At 49.8% G+C, this 15,242-nt stretch overlaps 1 protein-coding gene across 5 annotated transcripts in view; it reads right to left on the bottom strand.

The window, feature by feature from the left end:
* Positions 1-249: 249 nt before the first annotated feature.
* LOC102095554 (alpha-2-macroglobulin) overlaps positions 250-15,242 on the bottom strand; it is a 32,124-nt gene continuing 17,131 nt past the window's right edge. For 2 of the 5 annotated variants that reach the window (XM_065048391.1, XM_065048392.1), the window contains exons 18-36: positions 14,175-14,310; positions 13,608-13,836; positions 13,217-13,343; positions 12,470-12,591; positions 12,226-12,277; positions 11,620-11,703; positions 11,046-11,222; positions 10,458-10,542; positions 8,067-8,223; positions 6,630-6,704; positions 6,173-6,338; positions 4,988-5,211; positions 4,209-4,427; positions 3,705-3,832; positions 3,248-3,338; positions 2,471-2,539; positions 1,986-2,088; positions 1,218-1,259; positions 250-425 (exon numbers count right to left, since the gene is read on the bottom strand). In XM_065048391.1, coding sequence (XP_064904463.1) covers positions 400-425; positions 1,218-1,259; positions 1,986-2,088; positions 2,471-2,539; positions 3,248-3,338; positions 3,705-3,832; positions 4,209-4,427; positions 4,988-5,211; positions 6,173-6,338; positions 6,630-6,704; positions 8,067-8,223; positions 10,458-10,542; positions 11,046-11,222; positions 11,620-11,703; positions 12,226-12,277; positions 12,470-12,591; positions 13,217-13,343; positions 13,608-13,836; positions 14,175-14,310 — 2,312 coding nt within the window. In that variant the 3' untranslated portion in view covers positions 250-399. The remainder of the gene's footprint in view (positions 426-1,217; positions 1,260-1,985; positions 2,089-2,470; positions 2,540-3,247; positions 3,339-3,704; positions 3,833-4,208; positions 4,428-4,987; positions 5,212-6,172; positions 6,339-6,629; positions 6,705-8,066; positions 8,224-10,457; positions 10,543-11,045; positions 11,223-11,619; positions 11,704-12,225; positions 12,278-12,469; positions 12,592-13,216; positions 13,344-13,607; positions 13,837-14,174; positions 14,311-15,242) is intronic. The other 3 variants (XM_065048394.1, XM_065048395.1, XM_065048393.1) reach the window with 2 other exon arrangements.

The following is a 15,242-nucleotide window of genomic DNA, read 5'->3' as shown; positions in this document are numbered from 1 at the left end:
CAAGAAACCAAGCCTCCAGTGCATAATGGATCATGTAGGCTTTCTTTTTTTCCTGGAGAACTGGCAAGCATGGAGGCAAACCTGCCAACTGCTAAAAGCTGTCTGCCTCCTGTTGTTCCTGAGGAATTGCCAAACACCGCCTTGCCGTGGATGGCTCTGGATTTAAGTACTGGGCCATTACACAGTCTGAGCTATGGACAGAGGGGGAGACAAGATGCAGTAAAAAAAAATAAGACCAGAGGCATCTGATGAGAATGAAGACTTAATTTATTTACAGTGTTGCTTCCTTTTTGGTGCTGAGGTGTCCTCCTCTAACATTTCAATAGGCCCCTGCAACAAGAACTTCTAGGGGGAGAGACATGCGTGTTGTTCCAGCAAGGTTCAGACAAGATGTGGTCTTCAGGCATTTCCCTGTTCAGCCTTGGCTGGAGGTGGGAAAAGGACACAGTGAGATAAGCATCCCGGTGAAGCAGTGTCCAGAGAGAGCCCTGGACATCTTCTCTGTGTTCTGGTGGCTATGGGAGTTCAAGCCCTGCTAAAAACTGGGAAACTTGCTCATCTAAAAATACCCAGTTGCAGACAGATAACTGAATGGAAATGGCTGGACACATTGAAGATATATATCCATGCTACAGAGAGAGGACGGGAGGCAGAGGTACCCCGGAGATACATGAGCTATCCCACTACACATTCTCTCAGCACCTGTATTTCTCAAAGGAAGGGAAAAAATAATCCAGGGCACAGTCTGAAAGGTCCCCATCAAAGACATGTGAATAATATAAAAATTTCACCAAGACGTTTGGTGGACAATTCCTCATTACCTTTATGTCTGAGGCATAGCAAACGTGGCCCTGAAAAGGGCAGAGACACAACTGCTGAGTGTGTTCAGTCCCAAGGGAGATTTCAGTCTTATTTGTTACAATGTGACATACACACACAGCAAAACACAAGTGCGTCTGTGTGAATGAAGTCAGCAATGCTGGGATTGCCGTGCCTAGTGAACAAAAATGAAAGCTTTATCTGATCCTACACAAGACATGGGGTGGCAGCATTGCTCTTCCTCTCAGTACTGAGGCATGCCTAGAGATTGCAGTAGGCACAGTGAGGATAAATGCTGACAGCACACACAGGCTGAGGAAACCCAGGTCTGCAAAGACATTCAAGGCAATCTGCAATAGGCCATACTGGAACATCTCAGTTGTTCCTGTGCAACCTACCTGTGGTGCAAGGAGCACTGTACTCCTGTGTGGCAAACTCATCTGGAAAACAGAAAGGAAAGGAGAGCAGCCGGTCAAGAGGCTCTCGGCACTCCTGGCAGAGGGACGGGTGCCAGGGAGACACTTCTCCCAGGCCCCACACACGCTGCTGCCGCCACCCTCTCCTTCCTCCCAGAGATCCCAGCCGGGCGGGAGGAAGCCTCGGTCACGGCCTGTCCGGAGCCCAGCGCAGGGCAGAGCTGCCCGGCAGAGCTGCCCGGCAGAGCAGCCCCGGCAGGTCTGCACCCCAGGGTGCCCTAGAGCTGCTCAGACACCTGCTGCCAGCACCCTGGGCCGGGGCCGGCTCTGTCGCTGCCGCCTGGCGCCGCAGCCGGGACGAGGAGCGGAGGGACCGCCTGGAAACGCAGGCGGGGCTGCGCTCTGGGACCGGCCCTGTACACGGGATCCCAGCGCCCACAGGCCTCCTGCTCTCTCTCCCTTAGGGGAGGGCGGCTGCGCAGCAGGTGCCGGCGTGAGGGGCAGCCCTGCAGGGATCTGCACACCGTCACCGCCGCCCGGACCTGCCTCTCGGTGTTCCGTGGGTCCCGCCCGGGCAGGAGCAGGAGGGCAGGGTGGTGGCTCCGGCGCTCCGGGTGCCTCTGTGCTCAGAGAGCTCAGGCAGCGCGGCGGGCGAGGGTCCCGGCCGGGGCAGGGGCAGGTGCAGGTCCCGCCGCTCCCGGGCCCCTCCCCGCGTCCCGCTGCCCGGGGCAGCCCCAACCCCGCACTCACCTGTCTCGTAGTAGTCATAGACCTTCACCTGCGCCGGCTTCAGGCCCTGCACGGGGACGTCCCGCTCCACCGTGAAGGAGAAGCTGAGGGTCTCGCTGCCCAGCTGGGGAAGGGAAGCGGTGGAAGCTCAGGGGCGGCTCCGCACCACCCCGGGCTCCCCTGCCAGCCGTGCCCGGGCTCTGGGGCTGCAGGAGCTGCAGCCCTGGCTGGGTGCAGGGGAAACCTTGGGGCCTTTCCCCACACTGGTGGAGGCTCTGGCTGCTGGGGAGGTCAGGGCCTGATGTGTGCGTGGGGCAGAGGGAAAGGCTGCTGACGCTGGGAGGAAAGTACCAGTAAATCTGAAAGGTCAGCAAAATTCAGTATGATGTTTCCTACTAATCTTGTGAGATCCATGGTACTTTGGAGGCCCAGATCTTTTTACTTATGTGGCCAAATGTCCCAGTGCCTGTGTTTCTGACCCATCCTTGCCCCAGATGGATACTTACCTTTTCCAGGTACACCAGGACGTGGTTGGTACTCAATTCTGTGCGCTCAATAACAGGGTCACGTTCCAGCTGAACAAAGAAGGCCAAGATGTTACTGTGTTGAGGGTGGTCTTCCTGTGCCCCTTACCCAGCCCTATGGATCAGATGTACTGTGGATGAAACAGTAGGGTACTGCTGCGTGGAACTGCCTCCTTGGTGTGCTCCCAGGTATCATGGTCCCTTTGCCAGCCCAACAGATAAAGTACAGCCTGGCTCCAGCAGAGACTGAGTACTGGTTCAAGCACAGTGATGCAGTGATTACATGAAAATACATTCCTTCTGGCTTGCTATTATTGCAGTATCGTATGACTGAGTTTGTTTTCCAAACCGTGCACCTGCTCAGCATCTCAAACAGTGACCCAGAATCTGAACAGTTAAAATGCTACAGGGTGTTGTCAGGTCAGCAGAGGGAAAAAAGAAACAGCACTACTTTTGCATGTCCTATGCACAGACAAAGCTTTTAGAGAGCTGTCAGCATTCATTAATAATAAAGGTGCCCATGACCAGTCTAAAGAAAAAAATACATGCTGTATTTTTCCTAAATCCAACACATTGTTCCCCCTTGTGCTGGCCATGAGCCAGGTGTGAAAAGAGAATGCTCTACACAGAAAATGTGCAGATGACAGTGGCAAGATCGGGTTGATTCCAACCCTGAAGGCCTCTAGCTTGCAACACAGATTTGGAAGCCGCTTGAAGATAAGAAGCTGGATGTTGCTTGTTACACAAACAGGATCCTACCTTCGTCACAGAGGATTTAATGGGGATGAATCCTGACAGCATCTTCACATCAACAATCACCATGTTGGAGACATTGCGCTCCCCAGTGTAACTAAGGAACCAAGTAGCAAAGTTTCAGTGCACCTCAAATGGAGGCTGGGACACTTCCACCTTTCCATCATACCTGCCACCCCACCACATCCTGACAGTCCAGCACCTTCTCCAGCTATGCCACGGCCTCCTAGTCAGCTGTGCAGCCTCTCGGTAGCCCAGCCACGGCTGCCCACACAGCTCCACGACTGCAGGACATGTCCTTCCTCTACAGCCTTTCTTCCCAGCCCAGCTGTGTCCTGCCCACTTTTCCAGAGAGGCATTGCTCCTGCAGGGCTTCCACAGTGGCTCACCCTGGACAGCCAGACCTCCTCCAGCTCCCATGGCATGGCTTCTCAGGAAGGCTCAGACCCAAATGCAGACTCACCTGACATTTATACCTATGTCAAAGACCTTGTGAGCATTGGAGTCCACACATGTCTCTGGCATCGTGTACACGTGGAGCATGAAGGGTGCATCCTCCTGTGTGGGCTGCACGTTGTACCTCAGGCTTGTCTAGAGGAGAGAGTGTGTGTGTGTCTGCTCAGCACTTGAGAGAGACAATCCTCTCCTTGTCCAGCCTCCCCACTTCTCCCACTCTCCCAGCTCCTCCACACAGTGGATTCTTCCTTCCTCCCTTCTGTCCTTCTTTCCTTCCTTCCTTCCTTCCTTCCTTCCTTCCTCCCTCCCTCCCTACCTCCCTCCCTCCCTCCCTCCCTTCCTTCTTTCCTTTCTCCTTCACACACCTCTACTCTTCTTCTCCTATTCCCTCTCCCAGAACCTTCCCTCCCACTCCTACCCTCTGTGCTGTCCCTTCTGCCCTCTCCTTGGCTCCTGCCTGGCAAAGGACTCCCCTCCTAGGGGTGCCACCTGCTTCCCCCATCACCCTCACCTGCAGGTAGACGCATCCCTCGCCAGAAACCTCCATGCTGTACTCCCCGGGCACCTGGGGCAGGGGCACACGCTGGAGCAGCAGCCGGTTTGTGGGATCCACTTGGAAGTCTTGCTGGAAGTCCCCTCCAGATCGCAGGGTCACTTTGGAAGCTGCTCCGCTCTTGGCATAGGTGACAGCTCCATACAGGGACAAGGCTTGGAGGGCCACCACTGTGTCCTGGAAGAGACGGGTCCCGGCACCCAGGGGACAGGCTTAGCCTTCCCACAGCCTGCCTTTTGCTGCCAGGAGACACCCGCCCCTCCATTCTTCGCTTTCTCCAGTTTTAAGAACAAAGGACACAGGGAATGAGCAGCTTTTGCATGTTTCCATTCCCTTCCCGTGTCCTCTGCACAGCAGTTGCATGTTCCCTCAGCTCCCTGGTGTGCAGCTCTGAGCAGCCTCCACTCGCTCGCCACAGGGTGAAGCAGCAGCTTCAGATGCAGAAAGAAATTGCAGTGGGAGCCCTCTCCAATGACACAGTCCCTCGCGTCCCTACCGTGGTGCCCCACTGTAGTGTCAATCAAGCCAGGTCATTAAGCAAAATATCAGTATTTCCCAGAGGTGCATACCAGCCTCTTGCCTCTTGGGAACTTTGGAAACCATGGTAGATACTACAGCGAGATACTGCAGTGCTGCAGTCCCTGCCCTGGCAAACCTTACTGTGCTCCCACCTAGGTCTCTGACGCTTCCCATCTTCTGGCATTGATGCGTGAGGTGGCAGGAGGGAAGCAGCTCACCTGGGTGGAGGAGAAGCCTCCATTGGGATTCTGCTGACCCGTGATCCACTTCGCAATAAGAGATGCGAACGACAGCTCCTCCTGGGAAGGCGTCAGCTGCGTGGTGAGGTGAGCAAGGAGCGCATAGGCTGTCATCTCCACTTCAGCAGAGGGAGCTCGGTAGCGTAAGTATGGGAGATGAACCTCTGGCTCTTTCCCTGGCCGCTGCCAATGAACAGACCCATCTTTATGGGAGCCAGGGAGCGTGTGGAGAGAAGACAACAACCATCTATTAGTAGTTATTGCAAGGGAGTTCTTGATCTGCTGCCGATTCAGCTGGGAGGCCAGAGCCCCCAGGATACATCTGTCACATAGCATGAAATGGGTAGGGTCAGGTTTACACTTGCTGCATGTTTACAGCTAAGCTGAGTCTGCTGAGGCTTTGTCCTCAGGACTGGATACCACTTTGTCCTAGACTCCAGATTGACACAGGTATTTATGGGCTTGGACACCTCGAGGTATCAGTGACCTGAGCAGGTCACCAGGGCACCAGGCTAGCACACCTTCCCTTTTAAAGTAGAGATACCAGAGTCAGGCAGTGACAAGCTCCGTGAGGCAAAATGACCCTACGACTGTCAGCAGGGCTGGGGATGCTTCCTCTCACAACCCTACTGCCCATCACTTGGGCAAAACCCACTGTCTGGCCCCACTTTACCAGAACACTTCCTGACTTTACTCAGGGGTTACACTGTAGCCTCTGAAATGACCTGCATGTTCATTTTCCTGCACGGCTCATGCAGCTTTTCTCTGATTTATCATGCCTTGTGCTGTGCAAAGTCAGCTTTGTTTGATGTTGAGCATGTGTAGCCATAAACATTGCTAAGACCTCGCTAAGCAGTACCTGGTGTGGCAAGAGAAGTGGACTGAGGATGGACATGAGCACAGTCACCTTTTACTTCAGGACCAATGGTGATGGTGCCTGGTGCTACCTGATGAACTCCCTCAGGGCAGAGAAGTAGAGCTGGACACTGAGAGTGAGTTATCAAAAACTCAACCCCTTTACACAAAGCTTTCCTCTCCCACTCTCTGTCCCTACCCACAGAAGCCATTTCCTGAAGCCATTGCACCACCAATAAAAGCCATTTTATCAAAGGAAGATGTTAGGTCAGCAGGTTGGAAGAAAGATGTGCCACCAGGAGCACTCACCCTTTTTCACGGCTTCCTTTTCAAGTGAGCTGAGCAATGCCTTCCGTTTCTCCTCCTTGCCTGCCAGGGCGAAGGTGTACGCCATCAGTGCCTTGGTGTACACGTGGTTTTCTTTTTCATCTGCTGCTGTTTCCAGGCAGAACAGAGCGTTACGCACCACTGAGTGCTGGGGGGGGAGAGATACCCAGTGATTAGAAGGGTGGGGAGAAATGAGGCTTTTGCCCTACTAGTGACACGTAACTCCACTGAACTTTGATGAGGGGTCTGCCAGAATGAAGTCTAGGGATAAGTAGGGAACGATTTTTTCCAGTAATGCTAATATTGTCAGCACGTAATTCTTATATCACAGGGATCAACAAACAAGTCCTTTTTACAATGTGGAGGAAATTCTGGGCAGTAAAGTGTCATCATCGACTAACACAACATAACTGACTCAAGTTCAATTGCAGCCACATACTGTTACAGGCAGAGGAATCTCCAGCAATGCAATAGTGATGTAGGCTGTCAGCGAGACCTCATTGTCCACTCCACCCTGCAGGAAAACACAAAGGTAGATGCTGATCCAACCATGCTTCTTATATTCAGTCTTTTCTCCCACTCCAGTGGGAATACTTTATTCTGCATTGTAGGCCACTGGCTTGTCTCCTTCCCCTTGCAGCTGATGTGGATATATCAATATCACTTATAAAGTTCAAGTTAGCTTTTATTCTCCTTCTTTTTGTGGTGATCACGCAGAATCATAGAATCATTTTGGTTGGAAGAGACCCCTAAGATCATCAAGTCCATCTAGTACTAAACCATGTCCCTAAGAACCTCATCCATACGTCTTTTAAACACCTCCAGGGATGGTGACTCAACCACTTCCCTAGGCAGCCTGTTCCAGTGTTTCACAACCCTTCCTATGAAGAAATTTTTCCTAATACCCAATCTGAACGTTTCCTGGCACAACTTGAAGCCATTTCCTTTTGTCAGATCCCTTGCTATTTCAGAGAAGAGACCAACACCCTCCATGCTACAACCTCCTTTCAGGTAGTTGTAAAGAGTGATAAGGATGACCCTGAGCCTCCTTTTCTCCAGGCTAAACAACCACAGTTCCCCCAGCTGCTCCTCCTAAGACTTGTGCTCCAGATCCCTCTCCAGCTTCGTCACCCTTCTCTGAACTCTCTCCAATGTCTTTCCTGTAATGAGAGGCCCAAAACTAAACATAGTATTCAAGGTGGGGCCTCAGCAGTGCCGAGTACAGTGGGATGATCTTTTTCCTAGTCCTGTTGGCCACACTATTCTTGATGCTCTTGGCCTTTTAGGCCACCTGGGCACACTGCTGGCTCATATTCAGCTGGCTGTTGATCAGCACCCCCAGGTCCTTTTCCCCCAGACAGTTTTCCAGCCACTAGTCTCCGAGCCTGTAGTGCTGCATGGAGTGGTTGTAATCCAAATGGAGGACCTGGCATTTGGCCTTGTTGAACTTCATACAATTGGCCTCAGCCCAATGGTGCAGTTGGCCCAGATCCCTTTGCAGAGCCCTCCTACCCTCCAGCAGATCAACACTCCCACCCAACTTGATTTCATTTGCACACGTACTGAGGGTGCACTCGTTCCCCTCATCCAGATCATTGATAAAGATATTAAACAGAACTGGCCCCAACACTGACCCCTGGGGAACACCACTCCTGAGCGGCTACCAACTGGATTTGACTCCATTCACCACAACTCTTTGGCCCTGGCCATCCAGCCAGTTCTTTACCCAGCGAAGAATGACCTTTGGCTCCCAACTTCTTGCCATTGATGTGGGCATTTCCCATCTGCCTGTATACTCAAGAAGCTCAACTGGACCTATCTGACTTAGGGTCAACTTCTAGCCTCACAAAAAAAACCAACCAGGCAGTCATGTTACCTTCATGACATTGTTCAGGAGTGTCCCAGAGCTGTGGAAACACCCATTCTCCTTCTGTTTGTAAGACAGCCAGACCAAAGCATCCTGGATGTGCTTCTCATCTATGAAAATGTAACGCCGGGCCTGGGCAAAGGACTTGAGGACAAAGGCTGTGAGCCTGAAAGAGAGAAAGAGCAGTGAATGAGCCTTAGCATGCCTGTTATGTGTCACAGGTGACAGGGCCCATGTGGACATCATCTGCTTGGAGAAAGGCAAGGCCTGGGGAACTGTGGGCCAGTTAGTCAGCCCACATGTATATTATATCTTCACCTCAAAAAATCTGTCAAAAAACTGCTTCACAACTGGATTTCTTGTCCCTCTTTTGGCTCATGAAACCCTGTGACCCCTTTCTATTGAGGCTACAGTTTGAAGGACAGTTATTGTTCTGTATCTAAAAAAATCGCTTTAGAAAAAGTAGGGAATAGCATTCCAAAACATGTGCATAATAGTAATACTCAAAATGACAGGGAAGAATAATTAAATCCCTGCTAGCTCATGGTCTATTGGCAGGACTCTTGCATTAGAAATCCATGCCTCACGGGCTTCCCAGAAGTCCCCAGAGTTTTAGGGTAAAAAAGAACATGTTAAAAGACTGTTTGCTAGAGTTGTTACAAGCAGTTATGGAAAAGAAGCAGGCATGAGGCGAGAAGCCAGCATGCTACTGAGCCAAGTATTGTTGCAGAAACTAAAACTGAAGGTGATGAAGTCATCCATTCTTACTCTTACCTGAAGTTGAAAATGCATGGCAATGATATGCTGGAGCAACTCAAAACTTTGCAGTAAGTCACACTGACAACACACATCCTCCTCCAGGCTGTGTTTGCTTAGTAATACACAAACGCTCTTGAAAAAAATCATACGACACTGCTCTTATATTATCATCCTTTCCACTTATATGGAAACACCCTTCCCAGCAGCCTTCTCAGCAGGTGCTGGTCTAGAAGAGCTGCCACTGCAACTCTTCGGCCTTCCTCAGTCAGGATGTGAAATCCCTGCTCCCTTCATCCCCAATTTATCACCATTTCTTTCATGTTTGTCATGGTCCTCAGACCTGCTGGTGGGAGAATGTGCTTCACAGAATCACAGAATTGACTGGGTTGGAAAAGACCTCAGAGATCATCGAGTCCAACCCTTGGTCCAACTCTAGCCCGTTTACTAGATCACGGCACTAAGTGCCATGTTCAATCTCAGTTTAAAACCCTCTAGGGATGGCGAGTCCACCACCTCCCTGGGCAGGCCATTCCAATGCCTGATCACTCTCTCTGTAAAGAATTTCTTTCTAATATCCAGCCTAAATTTCCCCTGGCAGAGTTTAAGCCCATGCCCCCTTGTCCTATTGCTAACTGCCTGGGAGAAGAGACCAGTCCCCACCTGGCTATAACTTCCCTTCAGGTAGTTATAGAGAGTGATGAGGTCACCTCTAAGCCTCCTCTTCTCTAGACTAAACAACCCCAGCTCCCTCAGCCTCTCCCCATAGGTCTTATGTTCAAGTCCCTTCACCAGTCGTGTTGCTCTTCTCTGGACCCGCTCCAGCACTTCAATGTCTTTCCTGAACTGAGGGGCCCAGAACTGAACACAATACTCCAGGTGTGGCCTCACCAATGCAGAGTACAGGGGAAGGATCACTTCCCTTGTCCTGCTGACCACGCTGTTTTTGATACAGGACAGGATACTGTTGGCCTTCTTGGCCACCTGGGCACACTGTTGGCTCATGTTGAGCTTCCTGTCAATTAGTACCCCCAGGTCCCTTTCTGCCTGACTGCTCTCCAGCCACTCTGCACCCAGCCTGTAGCGCTGCAGGGGGTTGTTGTGACCAAAGTGCAGCACCCGGCATTTGGCCTTATTGAACTTCATCCCACTGGAATCAGCCCATTTTTCCAGTCTATCCAGATCCCTCTGCAGAGCCCTCCTGCCTTCCAGCAGGTCGACACTCCCTCCCAACTTGGTGTCATCAGCAAATTTGCTGATGATGGTCTCAATCCCCTCATCTAAATCATCGATAAAGATGTTAAACAGGACTGGACCCAATACTGACCCCCGGGGAACACCACTAGTGACTGGCCGCCAGCTGGATGCAGCCCCATTCACCAGCACTCTCTGGGCCCGGCCCTCCAGCCAGTTCTTAACCCAGTGTAGAGTACACTTGTCCAAGCCATGGGCTTCAGCTACATAACAGGCTGGTGCAGCCTATTTTATTAAGGCAGCACAGGGACCACACCAGCTCAGGAAAGCCTGGTGGTCTACAACAGAATTTCATATTTACTGTCATGCTGCACTTATTATAAATGTGTAGAGGAGAAAGAGGAGCATATATATAAGCATATAAGCATATAATTGACATGAAAATCACACCAAGTGTTCCCTGGTTGGCCATAACGTAGTCCAAAGGTACTGTAAGAGCCATCTGGGTGCTTGTAGTTCAGCTGCCTCTGATAACCTGTAATGGAGAGTTAAGCAAGATTCAGATGCCAGAGGAAGTCTACTGAGGGACGGGGAAGTAGAAAAACAGCTGTATCAGCAAAGGCAAAGGAGAGGAGAGTAGGTCAGCCCTATCCTAGCCAGTAAGAAGTACTATACATCCCCACTTCCATGCACTGCTTGTATTTTGTGAGGTGAAGCAACACCTGCATTTCTTCAGAAGGGAGGACATATTAGTGACAATGGACAAGTCACTGTAGCAGGCCACCTGACAGCTCTGCACTGCATTGCAACCCAATTACGGAGCAAAGAAAAGTGGGTGCAATGATCAGATACGCTAATGCTTAAGCAACAGAAAATAATAAAGCAAAAAACAGTGAAGGGCCTTCTCAGGCATACAGCAGAGACCATCTGTGCATGAGAGAAGCTCTCTTTCCACATTTGGCCAACATTTGACAGAAGCACCCCAGGCAGGATCTGGAAAAAATACAATGAAGAAGCAAAAGCCATGTCCCAGCTCACCGCTCACTAAGTATCCAATGGCCTTGGATTTGACCTCCTCACTTAGCTGCTCTGTCTTGTTCAGATAGTCCAGGACATAGATATTGGGTGCAAACAGGACCATGTTCTGCTCTCCACAGCCGAACGGCATCTGGAGGAGCTGGTGCAGGTTCTGCATGGCAGTGCCCATGATGTCACCTAGGGAGCAGGAGATACCAGAGGTATATTAACAATGCTCAGGGTTGTCTATCAGAATCAGAGGTGGCTACTGAATGAGAGAAGCAGGAGATAATGAAGAAGAACAAAAGAAAATCTGAATTGATAAACATCTTGGAATGAAATGCAGAACAGCAGAGAAAAAGAGGGAAAAGAGAGGGAAATGAGAGGTTAGGGCACTGGCAGAGAACGCTGAACAAAAGGACATGCAGAAAGGGCAAAAGAAAGATCACAACTGGAAGGGAAAGTGCTTGAGACAGAGGGGTGAAAGACAGGAATATGAGGTGTACTGGAAACCAGGAGAAAAGACTGTGAGGTAGGAGGCCAACAGAGAGGGGCAGAAACAGTATATGGTTCTTCTCCAAGCCTGCTCACTCACCCAGCACTGAGAAATATGCTCTTCCTGAGTCTTGTACCACATTTGAGGGTAGCAACAGGGAAAACTTCTCTTTTACAGGTACTCCTGAGAGGGAAACAAGACCCAAACAGCTTCAGTGCAGTGCCAAGAAACGGCTAATGAAAGGGGAGGGGGTCTCAGTGAAACAAAAGGATCACTTCCTATTAGAAATGCCCTGACTTCAGTCTCTTCGTTCTTCCCTGGCTATAGGGCAATCTCTGCATGAAACCACGCTCACCACTGTTAGGCGCTGTAGATCACATCTCTACAGCTTTTTCCTGGGCATGCTAGAAAACAGGAGACAGGGCTTGTAACTCCAATGTCAGCACACAAGAGAACAGGGATGCAAACAGGCATGCTAAATCTGTCCTAGTTCATACCCTGACGCTTAGGCAGGACTATCCATTCTCTAGGGCCTTCTTCAGTCTTACATCTCAGGCTCCCAACTGATGAGGCATGTTTTGATTATCTAAAAATATCAGCCTGTGTGGAATACAATAGAGGCAGCACTATCTTCCTTCTCCAGACTTGTCCCACCCATCAAACCAAACAGGAACAAATGGAGAGGGTGGGGAGAGACGGCTTTACCTTTTACACAGAGCACAAAGTTCTGGGTTGTTTCCTTCTCAACTCCTTCAGGCTTGGGTGGGATGAAGGAAAATGAGAGAAGTGAGAAGTTAGTGAGACAGGAAGTACAGACAGACAGAGGAATCCTCAACAAGGACAGAGAAATTTGCCTATATGAGATTATATAGCACTTTGTCCAATTGCATCACAGTGTACGGTCTAGCCTGTGGAAAGCTCAGTCCTCTCATTCCCACAACCCACATACCTCCACCAGCAGCTGTCTGATGACCGTGTCCTTCCGCCCTTTCTCAGGGGTCTCCACGATGGCATTCCCGCAGGGCTGCTGGTTCTGCAGGGCCTCAGTGCTCACCAAGAACTCCACCTGCCCTGTAGGAAACAAGGGTCAGCCAACCCTGCCAGGTAAACAGGAGTCACTGCCACTTCCAGGAATTTCAATCTGCAGGCCTATGGGTGGGGACTTCCCTTCACACCCGGGCTCTGCTTATTTCCCACAAGAACATGGCTATCTATATCAGAATCCATCCTGGAGCAGATAAGCTGCACCGCCATCAAAAGGTGACTCTTTTCCAGAACTTAGGACACCACAGAGGTGGGACTCACCAGCCCCACTGCTGTTCAGCACACTGCTGCCTGCATGCACAGCACAGCTGCTACCACAGCACGTAACAACAGTGAAAACAGTGAAAACAAAGTCATCTAATCTCTGGGAGGGATGGAGACAACAGAGTATCCCCACTGGCTTGCAACATCTCTGGCTTCAGAAAATGTTGTCCAAGGGCTGTAAGGCTCGATGATACTACATGTGGTACCAGACAGAGCCTTGGACACTGTGAGTCTGCCAGACTTTGCCTCCCAAATAACCCCAAATGAGACAGGTATTCAGCTTTAATGCTTGCCAGGAAATTGTGTTGCTCTAACACCAAACACTGAATGGGGAGAACATCACAGAGAAAATCTTTTTCAGCAGTTTTCAGCACCCTGAGACCTTTACCTAGAGATCTGGGAGTCACCAGCCAAGCCACGGTTTTCCTCCCGTTCTCACAAAGACAATGAGATTCTTCATCCTTTTCTACCGGAGCAGCCAGGAAATGAGCAGATTGAGCCAGAGTCATGCTGATCTGCCAGTTGTAGAGAAGCACAATCAAGGAAGCGTGATCATGACAGACAGGGAGCCAGGAAGCAACAGCAACAGCTGCTTCTTCAGAGGCAAGGGAGCAGGGAGCTGGAGTTGTGGGTTCTGCATTTGGAGTACATAGGAGGAATAACAAGAATTTTGGGATAGAAGGGTCTAGGGCTACTCAAAGATATAAGAAGGCTAGGTGAAGGTAAGAGGTGTACAAGAAGGTTACACAAGTACAGAGAAGGATTTAAACCTTCCTTACCCTGATGCAGGCAGTCAGGTAGTTGAAAACTGTGGCTTTCAGCATGAAGGACTCACCACGCACCACAGAGTAGGGCATGGTGAGCTCTACAAAGAAGGGCTGGAAGGCTCTGAGGGACACTGTCGGGGACAGGCCAAAGCCTGTGTCTGCCGAAGTGCAGAAGGCATTGGCTTTCCACTCAGTGATGGTATCGGGGATGGTCACATTTAGATCAGCATTTCCGTCAGAGCTGGTGAAACACAGAGAGTAAGGACAGAGAGTGATTTTTTTATGGCATTTTGGTGACTATCTGTGCCCCTTTTGACCCACTGAACAGTACTGCCTGTGTGAACTGTATGTTTGTTACTGTAGGGCCACCCCACCTCTTCTTCCATATCCATGATCACTCCTTGGACAAACCTAACCATGGCTGAAGGTAATTCCTTCTCAGAGGATTGCCAAGTGATCTCCTCAAACAATAAAAAATGTTTTGGCATTGAAAAAGTTTGGTAAACATATGGGGATTCATGTTTTTACCTTATAAAACCAGTTTTATTAAAAAGGAAGGAACTAGCCCAAGGTGCTTACCTTATAGATACTAAACTCCAAATCCAAGTTTCTGGGAAATACTTTCGGACTGTCTCCGTCACCTCTTCAGGAGTGCTTAATGTGGCATGAAGTCTGTCTGCCTGAAGGCCTGAATGCGGTGAGATGCTATCAACTACTGACAATTCCAAACAAGCAAGATCTACGTCAGCATCATGCTTTGGTCTGAGAAAGCGTCAATCTACATGACAATTAGAAGCCTTACTGGCAGCAGATGTTTGCTGTGGTTGTAGTGAGTACTAGTATCCAGAGCAGTGAAGTTTCAGAGTCAGGTCTTATTAGCAAGAGCTAGCCTTTCAGCATTTCCTGCTAGTCTCCAGCAAACCTTAGAGTACGCGGGGCAACACTTCACAGGTTAAAACAAGGATGTTAAAGCAAAGAGCTATTTATTACCTTCTGTGCAAGCAGCTCTGTCTCTTTCAGGCACAGTCTTAAGGTGACATCCTTCTCTATCCTATCAGGCCAAGTAGCAATGGAATGTCCCTCTGTTGCAGTGGTTTTTGTAGGGTCATTATGATTCAGAAAACCGCCTCCCTGCTGAATTTACAACTTCTAAAGAACTAGGCTAGAGATGCTTAAACTAAAAACATGCAGTTGGAATTTGGGAGGGATAAAAATAGACTTTTTCCCTAAACCAAATTTTTCACACGTAAAAATTATTCCCAAGAAGATATTCTGAGTTTGGGATGAAATTGGATAAAAAATAAGCCTTTGTTTGACTTTAGTTTTGAACAGCTGACAAACAGAAGGGTCATGAGCAGGATGGGACAGTTGGTTTGCTTGGCTTTGACAAAAAGAAAGAGAAATCCACACAAGCAGATAAAGAAGAAAAGTTCTTAACTGAATTCTAGTTTTGGTCATCTTTACTTTGCCTAAATTAATGTCTCTGTTTAGATAAAAATTGTGTAGCTAGCAAGTATCCATACTATCTCTGCAACAGGCACCTCCGAAGTCGGGGAAGATTTCAGAGCAGGAATGAAAGATGCTATCAGAGCTGTATCACATAGCTCCAAGCAAGAGTGACAGTGGCTTGCTTGTATTGTCTATCAT

The sequence above is a fragment of the Columba livia genome, unplaced genomic scaffold, assembly GCF_036013475.1.
Source record: "Columba livia isolate bColLiv1 breed racing homer unplaced genomic scaffold, bColLiv1.pat.W.v2 Scaffold_82, whole genome shotgun sequence".
Lineage (NCBI taxonomy): Eukaryota > Metazoa > Chordata > Aves > Columbiformes > Columbidae > Columba > Columba livia.
The sequence above is the reverse complement of the archived record's forward strand: the minus strand, read 5'-3'. Positions and strand labels throughout refer to the sequence as shown.